Source organism: Cebus imitator, unplaced genomic scaffold (genome assembly GCF_001604975.1).
Source record: "Cebus imitator isolate Cc_AM_T3 unplaced genomic scaffold, Cebus_imitator-1.0 Scaffold237, whole genome shotgun sequence".
Classification (NCBI taxonomy): Eukaryota; Metazoa; Chordata; class Mammalia; order Primates; family Cebidae; genus Cebus; species Cebus imitator.
Window position 1 is genome coordinate 405,592 of NW_016107552.1, and position 19,587 is coordinate 425,178.

General features: G+C 41.0%; 1 protein-coding gene across 2 annotated transcripts in view; it reads left to right on the forward strand.

The window, feature by feature from the left end:
• Nucleotides 1–19,587, forward strand: part of PITPNB (phosphatidylinositol transfer protein beta) — a 67,707-nt gene that overhangs the window by 19,329 nt on the left and 28,791 nt on the right. For both annotated transcript variants that reach the window (XM_017498033.2, XM_017498032.2), the window contains exons 4-7: nt 2,668–2,759; nt 3,418–3,425; nt 3,927–4,001; nt 5,954–6,037. In XM_017498033.2, coding sequence (XP_017353522.1) covers nt 2,668–2,759; nt 3,418–3,425; nt 3,927–4,001; nt 5,954–6,037 — 259 coding nt within the window. The remainder of the gene's footprint in view (nt 1–2,667; nt 2,760–3,417; nt 3,426–3,926; nt 4,002–5,953; nt 6,038–19,587) is intronic.

The following is a 19,587-nucleotide window of genomic DNA, read 5'->3' on the forward strand; positions in this document are numbered from 1 at the left end:
AAATAAGATAGGTATTCAGAGTGAGATAAAGAAATACTAAAATTTTTATGTAGATTTGGCTCATGTTGGCCTTTAATGATATTCTAATTTCCTTCTGTTTTGAGTCAGCAAATTTTAGGACATTTATGAATATTAAAGTTCTTCACATATCAGGCACTATAGGAATAAATAGGATAAAGTATGTGTCTGAGTTAATACAGAACTGTTTTTCCCGCCTTTTCTTTTTTTTTCCTGAGACAGAGTCTTGCTTTGTTGCCCAGGCTGTAGTGCAGTGGCACAATCTCAGCTCACTGCAACTTCCATCTCCCAGGTTCAAGCAATTCTCCTGCCTCAGCATCCCAAGTAGCTGGGGTTACAGACACGCACCACCATGCCTGGCTTTTTTTGGATTTTTAGTAGAGACGGGGTTTCACCGTGTTGGCTAGGCTGATCTCAAACTCCTGACCTCAGGTGATCCACCCACCTGGGCCTCCCAAAGTGGTGGGACTATAGGCATGAGCCACCACACCTCGCCTCTCCTGCTTTTTCTAAATTGACCAACTGCACCATTGATAAATCTGTTTGCCATACTTTCAGATGAATAGGTAATCTTATAGCTTGGCTTAAAAAATTATCCTCATGTGTTCCATTGTACCCTGATTAGACCTCACCCACACTTAAAGGGATTTTGGTTCTAGTTCTTTAGCAATGTGATAAATTTTTTGGACCACTAGATACTCTGACTTTTAAGGTGATGATATTTTCAGTTATCCTGGCTTCATGTTTCTGAAGTTTGAATGAATCGTTCCACCATTTGAAAGGAATAAGTGATCAGAGAATTAGCGCCTTTCATTTTTAAGGATGTGATGGCACGTGTAAATCACTTTATGTTCTTGGAGTCTCACTAGTACTACCATATATCTACTTTTCTTTTACTGTGATTTAATTTGCCGGAAAAGTGGAACCTCCAAGCTGTGTACCCATTCTTAAGCACTGTTGGCCTGATGACTGAGAGGACGAGTGACAGGGCTGTCCACACTACCTCTTCTCTTGCTGCTTAGCTCTGCATGGCATGGGTTCCATACCACCTGTCTTGCTTAGGCTGCGAAATTCATAAGAATAGCTCTGGCCAAATGCGCAATCATATTACAATGTCAGAAGTCTTCTCTGGAGGCCACATCTCCTCAGTTTGTTCTTTCTCTTAGTTGAGCAAATGAAGTTGTGCTTGAAGTTCTCACAGACATCTGTGATTTGAGAAATATTACATATAGGGCTTGAAATTTGAGGACATGGTTTTGACGTACGGTTGTTTAGACACTAAAATGCTGGTGACATGAAATGATGAAATAATGCTTACCTCATAGTATTACTGGAAGATTTAAGTGAAGAAAGCCATATAAAAGTACCCTACTCTCTGTCAGCTTATAATTAAAAAGCAGTAACTATTTTTTGAGCTCATTGTACTGTGCCATGTGCTAAATACATTACAATATTTGATTTAATTCTCTAACCTGCAGAGCAGGTCATATGAATTCCATTCAACACATGAGGAATTTCAGAGAAGCCAAGTAATGTGCCTGAGGTCACACAGCTTCTAAGTGGTGGTGTTGGGATTTGAATCTGATCTGTGAAAAGCCTGTGCAAGCAAAACTACTCTTTACAGTGGGCTCCAGTCAGTAAGTCAGTCACTTCATTTGCATTTATTTGAAGACTGGTAAGACTGATTTTTTCATTTGTTTGTTAATGAGTAACATTTTCTATTTGTAATGGGCCTGTGGAAGACTTTTGCCCCTTTATATGTTGGGACTGTTTCTGATTATCATATGCTTGCACAAGCTTCTCATGTGTTAATCACATATTTAACCTTTCTCTTCCTCATACCTACAAAATTTTGTACTTGGATATGCTTTAATTTCTCACGTTCTACATGGGTCCTTCACATTGTCATTTTTCTTCAGGTCTGTTCTGTAGAATGTATTAAGAGACTTTTATTCAGAAGTATCTCCTTATTCTGGGGCTTTTTGCATTAAGAAACAGTATAATGTCATCTAATTATAAGAGAACCAAGTTGTATTAATGTGCAGGATGAGTAATCGTTAACTCTCAGGTTTCACGTTGGGGTAGTAGATCGGAAGTCCTTAAGAAAGAATTGCTTCTATAAAAAAATAAAAACCTTCTATACGATTACTTTTTTTTTTTTCCTTGTGAGACAAGGTCTTGCTCTGTCACAGGCTGGAGTGCAGTGGTGTGATCTCAGCTCACTGCAACCTCCCTTTCCCAGGCTCAAGCAATCCTCCCCACCTCAGCCTCCTGAATAGCTGGGGATATAGGCATGTGCCACCACGCCTGGCTAATTTTGTATATTTTGTAAAGACAGGGTTTCACCATGCTGCCCAGGCTAGTCTCAAACTCCTGGGCTCAAGTTGTCCTCCTGCCTCAGCCTCTCAAAATGCTAGGATTACAGGCATAAGCCACCATGCCCAGCTAAATATTCTTAATCATTTTTATTTAAAATGTAAAAGATTATATATTCATTTCTACTGGATTACTTTGGGATTGAAATAAACTAGTTTATCAGACTTAGAATGTGGTCACCTTCGATTGCTGTACTCTTTCAAGCAGTTTGATAGATACCAAGAAAGAATTGATGGTGCTGTTAAATATATCCAAGTATCTCTCTTCTCCCAGCAAAGTTCCTACGTTCGTGAGGATGATTGCTCCCGAGGGCTCCTTGGTGTTTCATGAGAAAGCCTGGAATGCATACCCCTACTGTAGAACAAGTAAGCCTGGCCCCCAGCAGCCATTTCACCCCTCCACCCTGAGGATGAGGAGAAGGGACTCTGAGTACCAATGTCTTTGAGAAGGGTTACACTGAGCAAAGTCTTCCTTGGGTTTTTGGACAGTCACTGCCAAAATGATGGCAGACGAAGGACTGCATTGGGTTCCTCCCCGCAGAACTTTGTGGCAGGCATAAGTTCATTCCCACATGGCAGCCACATTGGGGTCCTTGCTGACTATGCTGGCTCCAGGGGTAAGCCAAAAGAAAGGTCATTCACACTCAGAAGTGTCTTTTTGTGCATTTCAACAGTGTTTTTACTTACATTGCTACATAATAGAGGAGGAATAAACAGACTTCTGAAACAGCATCCTATCATATGCTAAATTGATCTTATAAATAATGTTTTGTTTGTGTGACATTCTTTTTAGCATTATTTTAAAAATTATTCATATTTTATTTGTACTCCATAATCTAAATTAATGTACCATATAGTGTCACTTGTGTAGAAACTATGTTTTGCAAACATAGCTACTAAATAAATGTTGTGTTTTCAGATAGTTTAGTCTTTGTGACATTAAATATTGGAACAGATTCTTTGACTCCAATTAATATTCTGAAAATTTTCTCCTTTTATTACCTGCCTCTCCATTGTGCCTCAGTTGTAACGGTGAGTAAAACTATTTTTGTGTCTGTTACTTTCATCTTTAAACTTTGTTTTACACAGTAATTATTTTCAACCATTCTTTGCTAACTGCCCATCCCTGCATGGTTCCCTCCTGTGTCGCCTCCACCGGCCCCCACACTCTAACACATGTTCCCAGTGTTCATGGGCTCTTTCTGCCCGTGTCTCAAAATCTCCCTATTGATGTTATTTTGCTTTTCTTATTCCTTTCAAATGCCATGTTTGCTTACTGGGCCTCACAGCTTCTTTATTAGCCCAGTATGCTGCATGGCAAGTAGGATTGTTTGAATTATTTAAAAGCATGCAGCATTTGGTTTGCCTGACAAGTCTACAAAAATCAGTAGCTAATGATTCTTTGTCACTTGAGGATCAGTCTCCTTGTAGAGTCAAAGCCTGGATGTCCATAGTGGGAAAAGCTCCCTCAGATGTGGCACCAAGGAACAGGTAGAAGATCACTATCATTTTCCTGTTGTGTTTTTTCTGCAGAATGAATATATGAAAGATGATTTCTTCATTAAAATCGAAACATGGCACAAACCAGACTTGGGAACATTAGAAAATGTAAGTTTCAACTCTGCACTTTTAGTACAGAAGTCCCTGAAAAAGAGAATCCTATGTTTTTCACTTTGTCATCACCAAAGTAATGTCACCTGTGTTAGACTAGTATCTGACCAGACCAAGCCGTGTCAAATTGAGGTGAGGCAGGCAAGCAGCCAGAAACCAAATGAGCTTTCCCTATCAGTCCCCTTGCCTCAACACTTTGGTGAAATTGCTGTTTTGATCAGCCGCTCTCTTTAGCTGAGACAAAGAGAGCATGGGTAAAATTCACAGATAAACCCCAGCCCAGTTTTAGCCATTAGTTTTGCTAATTAGATTGCTCTCATCTCTGAGTGTTTTTGCCAGAGCTGCTCTGCATAGCAGAATTGATTGCTTTAATTTTTACCTCCTGTCTGCTTTGCTAGAGTATGGGCTGATGTCAGAGAAATGACCAAAAGGCAGGAGGGATAAAGTACTGTGAGTAATTACACAAATGTTGAAAAGCTCTTGACTTTTGTAAGTTGGTGCACATTTATCTCTAAGATTCAAGAACATCTTTGACTCAGGACTCAAAGAAATGTAATCATTAACTTTTGGTAAGGTCTGTCATAGAACTTGGGAAGGCCTCTTGTATAGGTTGATGCCCTTGGTCCAGCAGTTCTCAAAAGTGTGGTCTTTGGATGGGCCAGCAGCAGCACAGTATCTGGGGACTGGCTTGAAATGCAGATAACCTGACTCACCTAAGAACTACCAGACCAGAATCTCTAGGGATGGGACTCAGCAGTTTCTGTTTTCTGGTGTGCATTCATTCCAGTAGAGATCTGTTCCAACCTGATGATACGTTATTATAGGAGAATAAGTTAATAATTGTGGCAAATTCTGTTTTTACTGTTCTATTACTGTGCTCTTACATTATTGATGCCAATTAATAGAACTTTGAATTTTGATCTGTAGCATTTGACTGTTCTTTCAAGTGACCATTTGACATTTTTATGTTGTTTTCCTTCCTTTTTTTTTTTTTTTTTTTTTTTTTTTTTTTTTTTCAGATAGAATCTCACTCTGTTGCGCAGGCTGGGGTGCAGTCACACACTCTCTGCTCATTGCAGTCTCTGCCTCCTGAGTTCAAGCGATTCTCCTGCCTCAGCCTCCAAGTAGCCGAGACTGCAGGCATGCACCACCATGCCTGGCTAACTTTTGTATTTTCATTAAAGACAGAGTTTCACCATGTCGGCCAGGCTGGTCTTGAACTCCTGACCTCAGGTGATCTGCCTGCCTCAACCTCCCAAAGTGCTGGGATTACAGGTGTGAGCCACTGCACCCAACCTTTATGTTGTTTTTCATAGAAACCCTCTAAAATTTAGAATCTAGATGACATTATTTGGTGTGCTTTAATATATACAACTTAATCTGGTATTTTCAGCTTTTAAATGGGCAGATCGTTGACAGTTTTCAAACAATTCCTAATTGGTTCATAGATGGCATTTCAGAAATAAATGCACAATCAATATGCCTTATAAAGGAGTTAGCATCATACTGAAACTGAGTAGCTTTAGGATAATCAAATTTTGGAGAGATTTTAGACCATATAGTACATCATTTGAATTTAACTTGTAATGTCACCTTATATTTGTATGGGACTTGGTTGGTTACAAGGACTTTGTTGTGTATCATTTGGGTTGAACATAGGGCTGGTATATTTTGTTTCATAAATCATTTGTGAGGACTCTGAGAAGATAATATTGACAGGTTTCTATTTATTTGCCATCATCCTCATTCTCTTCTCCCTTATTATTTGTTACAGTGATAACAAAAGATTTCTAGATCCTGCAAAATATCAGACAGCTAATATAATGAAATAATAATTTGGGTCTTTTAATTCCTTATAATGTACCCTGAGAGATTCAAGATAAAGTCTGTATATCTAAGTGTAATGGAATAATCTGCAGTTTTATTCCTTTTCTCTTTGTCATTGGTAGGTACATGGTTTAGATCCAAACACATGGAAAACTGTTGAAATTGTCCATATAGATATTGCAGATAGAAGTCAAGTTGAACCAGCAGTAAGTATTACTCAGTGACATTTAACCTGTGTTCTTTTACAGTTAAAAATTATTTTCTACTATCACATTTGGGATTAAGTTAAAGAAATTATTTCCTTTCTTTATTGTACAGCCTATATTTCTATGCCAAAATGAGTCTGGAGTGTAGTCTGGTAGGTGTGTGCAGCAAAGAGACCAGAGTAAGAGAGAAGGCAATTTGTTTTCTGTGTGGATCTTGCCTTTGTACGAGCGATCCCTTTAAGAAGTTGCAGCATACCTGGGAAATGCAGGTTGTTTTCATTGAAAAACAAAACAAAACACATGTTTTACAAAAGAATTCTCCCTTGAGCTTCTTTAAATGATATAGATTCCTTTTACTTTTCAAGTGTGAGTAAGAAAGCAAAAATTTAATTTGCATACAAGTATTTAGTAACTCAGTTACAGTTGTTATTTGTGGAAAATAGTTGGTGTAGAGTATCTTTTTAAAAATTTTCTTTTAGATTCCAGAAGTAGGTGTAGAGTATTTTAATTTTACAGTCATTTAGCTTTCTATTTTGAATGCTATTAGATGTAAATATTTCTAATCCTAGCTTTTGACTTAATAAAAAAAATTTTTTTCCATAAGTAAAGACACTTATTCCTCATGCCAAATTAATACTTTTGTCTTAGGCTGGGTGCAGTGGCTTCCACTTGTAATCCCAACACTTAGGAAGGCCAAGGAGGGAGGATTGCTTGAGACCAATCTGGGCAACATAGTGAGACTTTGTCTCTTAAATATATACATATATTAGTTGGGTGTTGTGGCACGTGTCTGCAATTCCAGCTACGTGGGGAGACTGAGATGGGAGGATGGCTTGAGTCCAGAAGTTTGAGGCTGCGTGAGCCACGATCACAGCACTGCACACCATCCAGGGTGACAGAGCAAGACCCTATCTCAAAAAAAGAAAAACAAGACCCCCAGCTCATCTTGCCTAAGTTTGTGAATGTTAATGTGGGTCTTATTTTAAGTGTGTTAAGTGCTGCTTTGGTTTTACAGGGCATATGGAAATACAGCCACTGGTCCTCTTCCTCTAATCTAGAGAGCTAAAGCTTTGGATTAAGAGTGGCACCTTCGTTTCGTCATGGTCAAGCACAGTGTGTTCAGTAGGCATCCCCTTCCCTTTCCATTTTTGGTGCTTGTTCCTTGAACTTGGGCAGTGTTGTAAGCTGAGCAGAAATAAGTCAAACACAAAATGTCAGGTTTTGGTGTTGAAATTTAAAGGTAAACTTGCCTAAACAAAGGTCCCTGACCTTTTCTCAGAAGTTGCTGGGGTTGAGAGTGCCAGCAGTGACCCTGTGCCAGGCTGGGCCAACTCTGCTAGGGCCCCCTTCCTGCTTAGAGGTGTGAGCACTGATAAGGGACTTTTGTTCTAGAAGGTCTTAAATTTTAGTTTTGCCATGATTTGAAGTTGTTTCCATTTTGGGGATATTTCCACCTTTGACATTATATAGGGAGTTTTTTTTAAGTCTATAGAAATGAAATTATATATCTGTTATGTTCTTTTATTTCTCTTGGTATCATTTATAGCTGAGATTTACCATATGGGAAAGAATGATGGGAAGAGAAGTAATTGGGAGTAATGAGTGAGTCAGTTAATGGCTAGGTCAGGATAGCTTACAAGCCTGGAGCTGCCCGTCACAAAAATACCAAGCAGTAGTATGCCGCACCAGGACTGGGGTGCCCTGGGGAAGGCGTTCCCATTACATTGTTGATGTTTGAAAATGCAGTGATGACCAAACAAAATGGCTCGACTGACTCAGTCTTATGGTTCATAGGTCTGCATTCTATGTTGTTCACCAGCAGAGTACAAGACACCTTTGGTTTTGCTGGAGGCGTAAAAATTCTTTGTTCCTGTCGTCAGGCGAAAATGGGCAGTGTTTACAGGCATGAATGCTGGTGGAAGCAACAGTGTAAGGGCAGGTTGCGCAAGAGCCCTGGAGGCCCTGGTGCCCATCCCTTCCACCTCAGCGCAGACTTCAGAGAGGAGAGGAGGCACTGGATGCATGGCAGCAGCACTTGAGATAGGTGCTCCAGGTGGAAGGCACCGCACGTGCGGAGGCTGAGGAGATGGTTCTCTGTGTGGAGTGGCGATGTGTGGGGTGGACAGCTAGTGAAAGACTGGATTGGGCCCAGGTCAGGAGGGTGTGTGTTGTGAGGCATGGGTCTGTGACTAAGAACGTAATTCTGAAACTAGGTGGGCTTCAGATTTCCATGCTGAGGCTCTGCCAGCTGCTGGCTATTTAATCTTGGACAGGTTGGTTAGCTTCTCTTTGCCTATACTATCTTGTGTAAAATGAGAGTAATTATCTGACAGGATTAAATGTGAGTACTTAGAGTGTATTAGTCTGTTTTCACACTGCTGTAAGCATACTACCCAAGACTGGGTCATTTATAATGGAAAGAGGTTTAATTCACTCACAGTTCTGCATGGCTGGGTAGGCCTGGGGACACTTACAGTCATGGTGGAAGGGGAAGCAGGCACGTCTACATGGCGGCAGGAGAGAGAGGAGGAGGGAGGAGGAACTTTTAAACAGATCTTGGGAGAACCCACTCACTGTCACCAGGACAGCCTGGGGGAAACTGCTCCCAGGATCCAGTCACCTCCTGCCCTCTACATGTGGGATTACAGTTTGAGATGAGATTCGGGCAGTAACACAGGGCCACATCATATCATAGAGCCAGTGTGTAGTCCAGTCACTGCTAACAGTAATTGTCATGATTACCAGCTCCAGTAGTACAAGAGTCCCGAGAGTCTATGTTTACACCACGCATTGTTTGGGAACTAACCACAACCTGTGAACGTGTGGTTTTTTGATGTTCTTAGCTCCCGTTTCCCAAGTTACGTTTTAGAGATGAGTAAGATATAAATTTATTTTGAAGTTTATTGGATTTGCAGGAACTGTTTTTTTACTGGGATAAAATACATATAACCTAAAGTGTACTCTTAGCCATTTTTAAATGTACAATTCAGTGGCATTTAGTACATTAACAGTGTCCAGCAGTCTTCACTGTCCAGCTGCAAAACATTTTCATCACCCCAGAAGGACACCCTGTACTCACGAACAGTCACTCCCTGATTCTCCTTCTCCCTAACCTTTGGCAACTGCTAACCTGTTTTCTCTCTCTTGAGATTTGCCTGTTCTGCATATTTCATAGAAATAGAATCATGCAGTGCATGGTCTCCTGTGGCTGGCTTCTTTCTTATGCTTTGCATTTGATTACAAGATTCACCTTCGTAGTGTGTGTCTGTACTTCATTCCTATCTGGCTGAATAGTATTCCAGTGTATGGATAGACCGCATTTTGTTCATGCATTCATCTGTTGATGGACATTTGGTTTTTTTCTACCTCTTGGCTATTGTGACTAGTGCTACTGTGAACCTTTGTGTCAGTAGCTTTTTGTCTAATGTGCTCTCTCAATTGGGGACAAAGAACTGATATGTAAGGATTATCACACCCTTTGACATGAAAAAAAAATTCCATTATGCACATTTCTCTGTTACAAAAAGAAAGGGAAAGGAGCTTTTTAGTGGCAAAGGTGCCCTTGACATTTTTTAAGCCTAGAGCAGAGCATTGAGGTGTTAAGATTGGTGCGGGGAGAACCAGACCCCCATTTCAGAGAGGAGGTGATTATGAGATCTAGTGGCGCAGGGACCCGGGGTCTGCTCTTTTCTTCTGCACATCCTTGTCTGTCCACTTTCCTGGGCATTCACAGCTGCCCCTACACTTTGTTCCTTTAAGTTCCACCCCATTGTTTTGGCCTGACTAGTTAATGTTTTAGGATGAGCTTCCATCCCAAACACCTGGACCACCTGGTGGTCACTACTTCTTACCGGGTCCAATTTGGTTTTCTGTTAAGTTCGTTTGTTCATTTCATTCTGCCCTTTAGGTAATTTTGTCACTTGAATATTCTAGTCTACAGTGTTGAGAAAGGGAAGAACACATTTACGTTCTAGAATGGTAATTTGTCCTAGCAGTCAGTAGTCCTGTGTGCCCGTGCAGTGTGTAGCAGTGCTGTGCATGCGGCACTGTGGTAGCTGCCGAGGATTTGTATAGCACCCACAGGAGACTTACAGTCTTAGCAAGACAAGCCCAGTACAGTGAAGTAGTTAACAAGTGGCAAAGGCTTAGAGCGTGACTCAAAATGCTGTAGGATTTCAGAGAAGAGAACAGATGATCTGTAAGAATGCAAAGCTGAAAAGGCTGAAGGGAAGCCTCCTGACATGAGGACGTGTAGAGTTTTGATGAGTGGAACAATCATTACACTTTTTCCTCATTGCTTACACTTGTTGCTCTGATACATTATGTGTTTATTTCTTCATTTTTCTCTCTCCCTTCCAAGTAGAAATTAAACCTCAGAGGGAGGAGTCTTTGTACCCTTAGCCCCTCCCTGTCTCCCCAGATCTGATAACACTGTCTGAAATATAGTAGGTACTCAGTGAATTCCTGTTCATAAATGAATCATAGGCAAGCAGAATAGAAATGAAGGTACAGGTGCACCATCTGACATTGAATTGGAGTAGTTTTTTGAGCTGAAGGGAACCGTAGCTACCTAGGCCCCCTTGCATTCAGACTGTGCTTCACATAACCCTAGGAGTTTCTTGTCCCCCTCCTCCTGTGACTAGAACAAGGGGCTGAGTTCCTCCTGTTCCCCTCTGCCAGTGCAGTTGTGCTTGCCTGTCATTACTCTTGACTGTTAAGATTTGCTTCGAACACACAGTTCTGCAGCTACAGAAAGTTTGGTTTCAGGGCTAACCTCCTGAAGCCCAGATAAGCTAGTATTTCTCATGATCACTTAGCTCATGCCAAAAGTAGAAATCCCCACTCTCAGATCAGCGTTCTATTTGCTGACTGATTCTTCTAGCTCAGGCCTTGCCGGGGCAGTCACTCTTCGACCTGCTACCTGAGCGTTCTCTTTGTCTTCCTGCACTGCTCTGCCATGGACCACGTCCTGTGCTTTCCCATCCTGATGCGCTGCTTGTTCTCACGGGACTCCTTTCTGTCTGTCCAAAGTCAACATGTCCTTCAGGATCTAGATAGGTCGGAGCTCACCTCCTCCAGGGAGATTTCGCTCAGGTTGGAAGCAGTCGTCTTCTCTGCTGAATTTCAGAAGCTTTTGCTTATTTCATTGGTGTGTTTTGTTCTCTTTGTTTAGCAATCTGTTCCCTTTTCACAGAGTGGGCCCTTCATAAATATTGGTCAGATGAACCTGATGAGCTTGAGGATCATGATGAAACCAGACACTGTGAGCCAAGAGTTTGTACTGGAATACAAAATCAATTTGATGTCCTTTTGATAACACCTGGGTTGGCAAGGGATGCGGAAACAGGCCCTCCCATACGTTGCCTGTAGGAGTATCAGTTGGTAGAACTGTGTATATTACAGAGTCAACAAGTGTGCATTGCCTGTTGACCCAGCAAAAGTCTGCTTCTAGCAATTGACTCTACCCACTGTGAAGTGGCAGGTGTATAAACCTAAGATTAGAAGTCTAAGTGTTTCTTTATCAATCGGGAACTGAGTAAAAACATTATGGTGCACTCATAGGATGAAGTTCAGTGCAGTCATTAAAAGGGAGTGAACTCTTGTCAAGTGAATTCTTGTCAAGATAATCGGGAGGGAGGAAAAGAAGTATGTATAATATGCTTCCATTTGTTATCATAAAAGGGAGTAAAAATATATATATATACAAATATATGTACATATATATAGAGAGAGAGAGAGAGGGAATCTCGCTGTGTCGCCAGGTTCAGTGGTGTGATCTCTGCTTACTGCAACCTTCGCATCCTGGGTTCAAGCGATTCTCCTGCCTCAGCCTCTTGAGTAGCTGGGATTACAGATGTACACTACCACGCCCAGCTAATTTTTGTATTTTTAGTAGAGACGGGGTTTCACTATGTTGGCTAAGATGTTCTCAATCTCTAGACCTCATGATCCACCCGCCTCTGCCTCCCAAAGTGCTGGGATTACAACGTGAGCCACTGCACCCGGCCAAAAGATATATCTTTATATGTGAATATGTTGGCTTGGTTATGTGTGGATTATCAAAAAGAATGCATAAGATGCTGTTAATTGTGATTTTCCTCAGGACAGGAATGGGATGGAAGAGTTGAGGTCTGACAGAGGTGTGTGCAGTGGATCGGGGAATAAACTCCTTTCTCCAGCTGTATGTTTTCTGTTGCCGCATAACAGATCACTATGTATTTAGTGGCCTGGAAATGTGATCTGATTAGTTTGATTAGTTAAGGGAATAGCCTCCCATTACCTTTGCCGCAGTCTGTGGCTTAGAAGCAAGTTAGAGGTTCTGCTTGCACTTAATGGGCGGGAATTATATGAGCATGAATCATGGCAGGGAGAGGTTCACTTTAGAATGCATCTGCCATTATCAGCAGTCAATGTTTAGTGCCTAAAACTTACTCTTTAAGGATTGGAGTGACACTAGAATTGAGAGCTACTAACTATGAATAGGCCAGCAAGTGGGTGTGCGATTGGCTGGGGGCGGGTCTGCACCCCATGGATTGGGTCACGTGTTAGACCTGGAGAGGTGGGTTGGGTGGGAATATTGGGGCAGAATTCCCTCCCTAGATTTGCTGAGTCTGCCTTGTGCCAGGGACCAGGGGACAACTTGAGGCTGACGTTGGGTAGGCAATGGCTAATGGCCAGATCCAGATTCTACCCCTTCAGTCAGCCCCAGCTCTTATCCTGCAGCTCAGCTGGGAGCTTCACTCTTGCTTTGTAAACAGGGAATGATCCCCTTTCACGAGATCACCATTATGTCTGGGCCTGTGCTAGGAGGCTGTGGCTAGGACCTGCGCTTTTCTCAACACTATTTTTATGACCTAAGGGAAGCACCTTCTGAATGGGAGATCACGTGATTACTGGGAATGCATGTTCCTCTAAGGTAGCACCTCACCTGCGGAATGTGGTTACCTATGCAGTTGTGAATATCTGAAGTCAGGTAGATCACTGTGTGTGTATAGTCTTACCCAGTTTAAAAGTTCATGATTTGACCCTTTCTCCCTCAAATGAATGTGTTGGTGGTGATTTGGAAAAAGAAAATTAGGAAGACCTTCTGAAGGTATAGTGATCCTCAAAGTTCAAACTATGGCATCTGGGCTCCTGGAGGTTTTTGTCTGTCTCATTTAATCAGTGATTTTTCATGACCTTCTCTGGTTTTTCTTGAGTGAACTAATTAAAAAAAAAAGTTAAATGGTTGTATTTCTTTTCTTCATATTACATGCTTTTGAAAAGAAAGAAAACAGCTGCATTATTAAATTTGCGTGAATTTATAGGCAAGTCCTCATAATCAGTCAGGACAAAAATAGTTGGGAGTACAAGAAACCAAGAATTCGAAACTCCACCTGGTGGGGGCTTTCTGTAACTGCAAGTGGATTTTAATGCAAACACAGCCCTAAAACATTTTAATTCAGAGAGATTGTTGATTACTCTTAAGATTTAACTCTCTCACCTAGGTTGTCAGATGGCTTGTATGCCACTCTTGTAGATTTGCTGTTTTTGGTAGTGCTTATGAAGTATACTTCACCACACAGAGAAGAGATGCAGTTTGACTCATGGGATAACTGAACACTTGGGTGGATGCTTTGACGTGTTTACATAATTGGAGGGTGACATTGTCACAGTAACTCTAGGAACAAGGATTTGTTTTAAAAATCTGTCAGTGTGACCCAGGGTCACATAGTAATTTGCTACAGAAATCATATGTATTGAAATACATGGGTCATTAGGGCTTTTTGTTGATGACTTGTGGAAAGTGTGTAATGACTATTGCTTTAGCCACTGTTCGCACTAATATTCTAGAAGCTGCATCACTTCCTGATGAAACAAGCCAAGTAGTCTGGGATTTCTGCATAAATGTCCCACTTATTTTGTCCCTTTAGAATGTATCTACCATATGAAACGGATTTCCTGTTTTAAGAGAAAGTGGCATTGTAGCAAAGTGTTGCTAAGGTGTTAGATCCTTTAAGAGGGAAGGGTCCTTCTGCCTGGCATCCCAGCAGTCACAGAGTAGCACACCATGCTTCATCAGGACACACCTGCTTACCCTCACACCCTCTCCATCCGCAGACCCTTGTTTTGAACCCAGGCATCACTCCTGAAAAGTCTTCCTCAGTAAGCTAGGTGCCTGTTGGTGGTCAGGACTGTACTGCACTCACCATTTCTGTTTCCAGGACCTAGCAAGATGCTGGATGCATGGTGTGGAGTAAGCACTTCCGTAAAGATTTGGTAGATCAGAGAGAATTTGCAAATGTTTTTTCTTTCTAGTATATTTTTGGAGGAGTTAAAGTTTTTATTGTTCAAATAGTAAATGAACAAATAAAATGCTACTTTAATTCCTTCTTTATTAATTCTAGATAATAAGTTACATATTATGTGCCTTCAATTCTAAAAGTTTTGGCCGGTCATGGAGGCTCACGCCTGCAATCCCAGCATTTTGGGAGGCCGAGGAGGAAGGACTGCTTGAGTCCAGGAGTTCAAGGCTGCAGTGAGCTGTGATCATGCCACTGTACTCCAGCCTGGGTGACAGAGACTCTGTCTCAAGAAAATAAAAATTCTCAGTGTTGTTTCTAAATGAGCAAATACCTTTTTGGTTAGTTTCAAAAGGGTTTGGTTAGATCAAATTGTAGTAAGAGCCAGGAGTATCCAGCATAAAATGCCACAGTGTAGGTTTTAAAGTTTTTTAATTTCTAAAGTTGTCACTGATACACAACCACAGTAAAAAGTTTAGGATCCCTTAAATGTCCTGATGAAATGCACATGCATATCTTCAGCTCATTTCCAAAATATACACAAATGAGTCAGTTGACATCTGCTTCTGCTTTTTTTTAAGGTATAAATTTGAATCTGGCTCTTTTTAATCATCTCCAGCACTTTGTCTAAGTAGTTTTCCATGATTTGTATACAAAAGTCACTTCCCAGGAGAGGAAGACTCTTTAAAGTGTAAGCCGAAGTATACACACAATTAACATCAGAAAGACCTTCGTTTTTGGAAGCAATTTGAAAGAAAATGAGCATGGTTTAGGAAAAAAAAGAAATTGGAACCACATTTTTAGATATTTATGTGTAACAAGAAAGGATTGTGTCAGCCTCCCTCTATAGTACATAGTATGTGACTTTATTTTTATAGTTTCCAAGGTACTTTTTAAGTAGAAATAATCAAAATATTAAGGCTTACATACCTAAAAGTGATGCACCTTAACATCTGTTTTTTTACATGTTAATAGTAAGGAAATATTAACGATATAAAAGCATTAAATTGTTTGAGATATGTAGTTTCAAAACCTGGATCTATTTAATATTAAAATGAAGCAAATTTAAAGAGAGAATGAAATTTTTCCCCTATCTTTCAGCATGTTTGAATGTAATGCTTCAATTCATGGTGGAATTTTTTCTAAATGAGATGGTTCAAGAGCAAGTGTTAGCATTGTGTGACCACGGTGCCATGACCGTAGCATTTCAGCATCACTGAGGATGATGCTCCTGAAAGGAAGAGACACAAGCTAGAAACTCATGTGCCGTATATTTCTGGGTCACGTGCAGGGCATGCTCTGATTGATAGAGGACTTCCCTGCAGAGCTAGGAGGAACCCTGTTTTGTGTGCTACCCCGTAGGTCTGCTGGGCTCCTGAGATAAAGCTCAGATTTTATGATTTTATTCATACCACTGCCATCTTTGGTCCTTTTTAACTTCACCCTAGTTGTTACTCCCATGTGCCTCTTCCTTACCTGCCCTTGAGTGTCATTTCCATTGTCATATTTAACCAAAATCTCCATCCTTTTTTCTGGTATCTTTCTTCATTTGCAGATGTTCCCCCTAGGGGGTAATGGGGACACAATTCTGGGCCCCAAGTGCTAAAGTCCCTTCTGGAGCCATCCTGCCTGCCCCAGGCAGCCAGCCTTCTGGTCCTTGGGTTGTTGGTGCTGTTGAGACCCTGGACCAGTTTGCAACATCTCTTTCCAGCAGAAACACTTCGTGCACCAGCTCCTATGGCAAAGCTGTGGGTCCACTCACTCGTCACAGTTTTTTCCTTAATACCCCAGAGGACACAGGCACTTCCAAGGGAGAGGATGGGGCTGCTGATGAAGCTCACCCTCCTCTGCAAGACCTGCATCACGTCTGCTGAGTCCCGCTCACTCACATCCGCCCATCCTGTCCCCAGTTTGGTCTCCTTTGGAGACCACGGTCCTTAGGAAGGTCTGTATGTGCCTGAGTTCCAGTTGTGGGCTAGGTCTGCCCACCAGTCCAGTTCTCTGAACATTGCATGGAATTTAAGAGGTGGTTCTTTTTAGAGCCGCTGAAGGTCACTGGGGAGCAGTTTTGGCTAACTTCAGAGCTTGCCTGTCAAAGCCTTTGGTTAGGACTCAAGCCAAAACCCTGAGTCCCTTTGCACTCAAGTATGGTCTGCCCACGGGCAGCTTATTAGAAATGCAAATTGGTTGCCCCTCCCCTTTCAGAATCTTTGGAGTAGGGCTCAGGGCTCTTCCTGTAGGCAGTTCCTGTGCGTTCTAGTGTACATTATTAATGGTGAAGAATGTAGTGTAGGCCCCCTTGTAGGATTTTGGAAGCAGAAGGAGGCCATGGTCTGACAATATTCACCTTAAGCTTTATTTTTACTGTTAAGGAATTTGTTGCCGGGGAACTGCTGTAACTCCCCAGCCATGTAAGCCGGGGAAGGGGAGCCAGGACTTGAATGCAGAGCTGCTTAATTTATTTTTGTCATTCTAGAACATCTTTTTGCTGTAGGATGTTTCTTCCTTTGCAATATGTTGATTAAGAGCATTCCTAATTTATTTGAAGGAAACAGGCAGCACCTGTTCGTCCATCTCTCTTCTCTGGTCCCCTGAAACCCTAGTTTTTATTAGTAGTCTTGGTCACCTCCTCCCACAACTGCTGAACTCTGATGTATTTTGAAGTTTGCATATGTGCAATAGAATAAAAGGATTAGAGACCCAAAGATGTGTTTGGGTGTGGATACTTGTAGGGAACACCCCTCCTACATTTTCTCATTTGTTCATTTAATACACATTTATTGGAATTTACTATTTGTTCTGTGTTGCTGTGGTAAATCTTTTTCCAGTTAGAGGAATAATTGCATCTGTCTAAAGAGAGTGTGAGATTCTTAATCAGTGAACATGCTAAAGTGTGTCTGAGTGACTTACAGCTTCTGACTGTTGGTTGTGTAGTATGTGAGCGCTCCTTTGCCAGAGGGTTATTTTCCTCACAGCTGGTACAGAACAGTGGCGGACGCCGGGCTGCAGCCATAGTCAAAGTTCAAAGGCTAATCAGAGTTTACTAAGTGAACAGCCCTTTTAATTGCTTGTCAGAGGACTGTAATGGGATTGTTGGGCTCGTCTAAACTTTCTGAGCAGCTGGTAGAAATCTCAGGTTAATTTTTTTAAGGATTGTGATGTCAAAGAAAATGGTTTTTAAAGTTTGTACTTTTTTGCTTGTTCTTTATTTGGTGAGTATGTCTTGGTAGGAAGAACAGGGTCCTGTTTTAGTTGAGGGTAGGAATATACTAAGCCAGTATCCGGTTTTCTTTTTTTGAAATTTCAGTTGCCTTTGTGAATGAATATAAATGATTTGCTTTTCCATACCTTTAGTTGTTTTCACCTTGAACACACTGTTCCATTATTTGAGTTTTTTAGTGAGCAACCTGAAACTTATTGTTTTAAACCACAGGTGTATATTGTTTTTAAAAAGGTATTTTGTTCTTTTTAAACATACTGTTTTCTAAATGTTGGCAAACTTATGAAATGTGGTTTAATTTATTGAGATTGAATCTTACGGACATGTAGGTTTTAGTCACACCTTGAGCAGTGTTTGTTTCTTGTGCTGTCAGAAGGATTTGGCCTATCTTTTCTTTTGATCATACCTTCTCTGAGTGCCCAGATGTTACATATTTGAGTAGATGGTCTTGGTAACACATGCTTTACTGCACTGCCTTTAGAAAAAACTTGGTAATTGCACTCTCTAAATAATCTTTATAATTTTCTCTTCAAAATTAAAAAGAATGATGGAACACAACCAGAAAAAGTTAAATATTGGTTGAAGCCATGTGAAGTTGTTAATATTTGTAAGCTTTTGAGCTACAAAAATGACATTTTCTTTATGAATCAACCTAATATATCCTCCAAATTAATTTTTGGTAGGTGACACCCTAAATGGTCAGCAGTCTTTTTGGTTCTCTCTCGCAGCTTTCAAGAACCTCCTGTGTTTTAGATGTTACATTTGTTCCAGCTGCTGCTGCTCATTTCCTAAGAGGGGCTTTCTGCTTCTTGGAGCTGTGCAGTGGCTACCCGGCTCTTTAGACCTGAAAAGAGCTTTTGTTCATTAGAAGTCTGTGGCTGAGATCCAGCCAGTCCTAGCCAGGCCTATGGTTGCCAAATGCTACTTTGGTTCTTTTCTTCAGCATGAGCAGACACTTGATCTCAGTGGAGTACCATGTCCTTTTGCTGTTAAAATGAACCTAGATGTTCATTTCTGTCTTACACATGTGTAACTTATCACTAGGGCGTGTGAGAGAGTTCCAAAAACTCGTTATCAAAGTGTGTGCATACTAAAGACATGAGAATTGTGACCCAGCTCCTAACTCAAGATGAATGCATGTGATAGTAGCTTTCCTGAACGTAGGGGGAAGGCATCTCAAATACATGTTTTGAGGTAGCAGTGATCTTCCTTATGCTTCAGAAATTTGTCAAATGTTTGTCTCATCTCACCTTTACTAAACTGTGAAGCAGACTGTTGTCAGGGTCTTTTGTAGTAAGTTAGAGATTTTTCCCCCACCCTCAAAGAAGATATAAATAAATGTAGGCATGGTTCCTATTAAAAAGAAATGTGAAAATGTTTTACATTATTCCATTGCCTTACATGGTCATGTACTTTTGGATCACTTCCAGTAGTAGATGTAGAGTGTCCACTACATTTGAAGGCATGGTTGGGCAGCAGTGCCCTCTTGTGGGAAAACAACATATTGCTTATTTCATGCTTAAATGTTATCAAAGATTTTAAAATTTGTATTAAAAATAGTCATGCACAAGCATGTTTTGTACAAAATACTTTTTCACTAGAATCCATTTTTAAGGTTTATTCCTATTTTTTTCCATGTTTTAAAAGTAAAAAGGCAGGATGGGTAATGGAGGTGTTGGGGTTGTGAATAGGATTTGCTCCAGTTCCTTGGGTAAAGGATAAAATTCTCTCAGAGTCAGAAAATGTTTCTGAGCCGCTCATGGCAGATATTTTTAAAGAAATCCGTATAAACAGCTCCAAGTCAAGTTTTTAAAGTGCATTTTTTACAAAAGTCCCCTTTCAGCAGTGTAAACTCTCTTTCAGGGAAGGCTCTCTAGGCTGAGAGGGAGCAAGCATCCCTTCAAGTACTTAAATGGTAGAGTGTAAATCACATGTTTGCAATAAAGGATCAGAGTTGGCTTTGGTGTCAGACAGGGCAGCATCGGAGTCCCGGCTCTTCTGCTCAAGGATGGTGGACTCCGGCAAAGAATGTCACTTCCCTGCCTCTA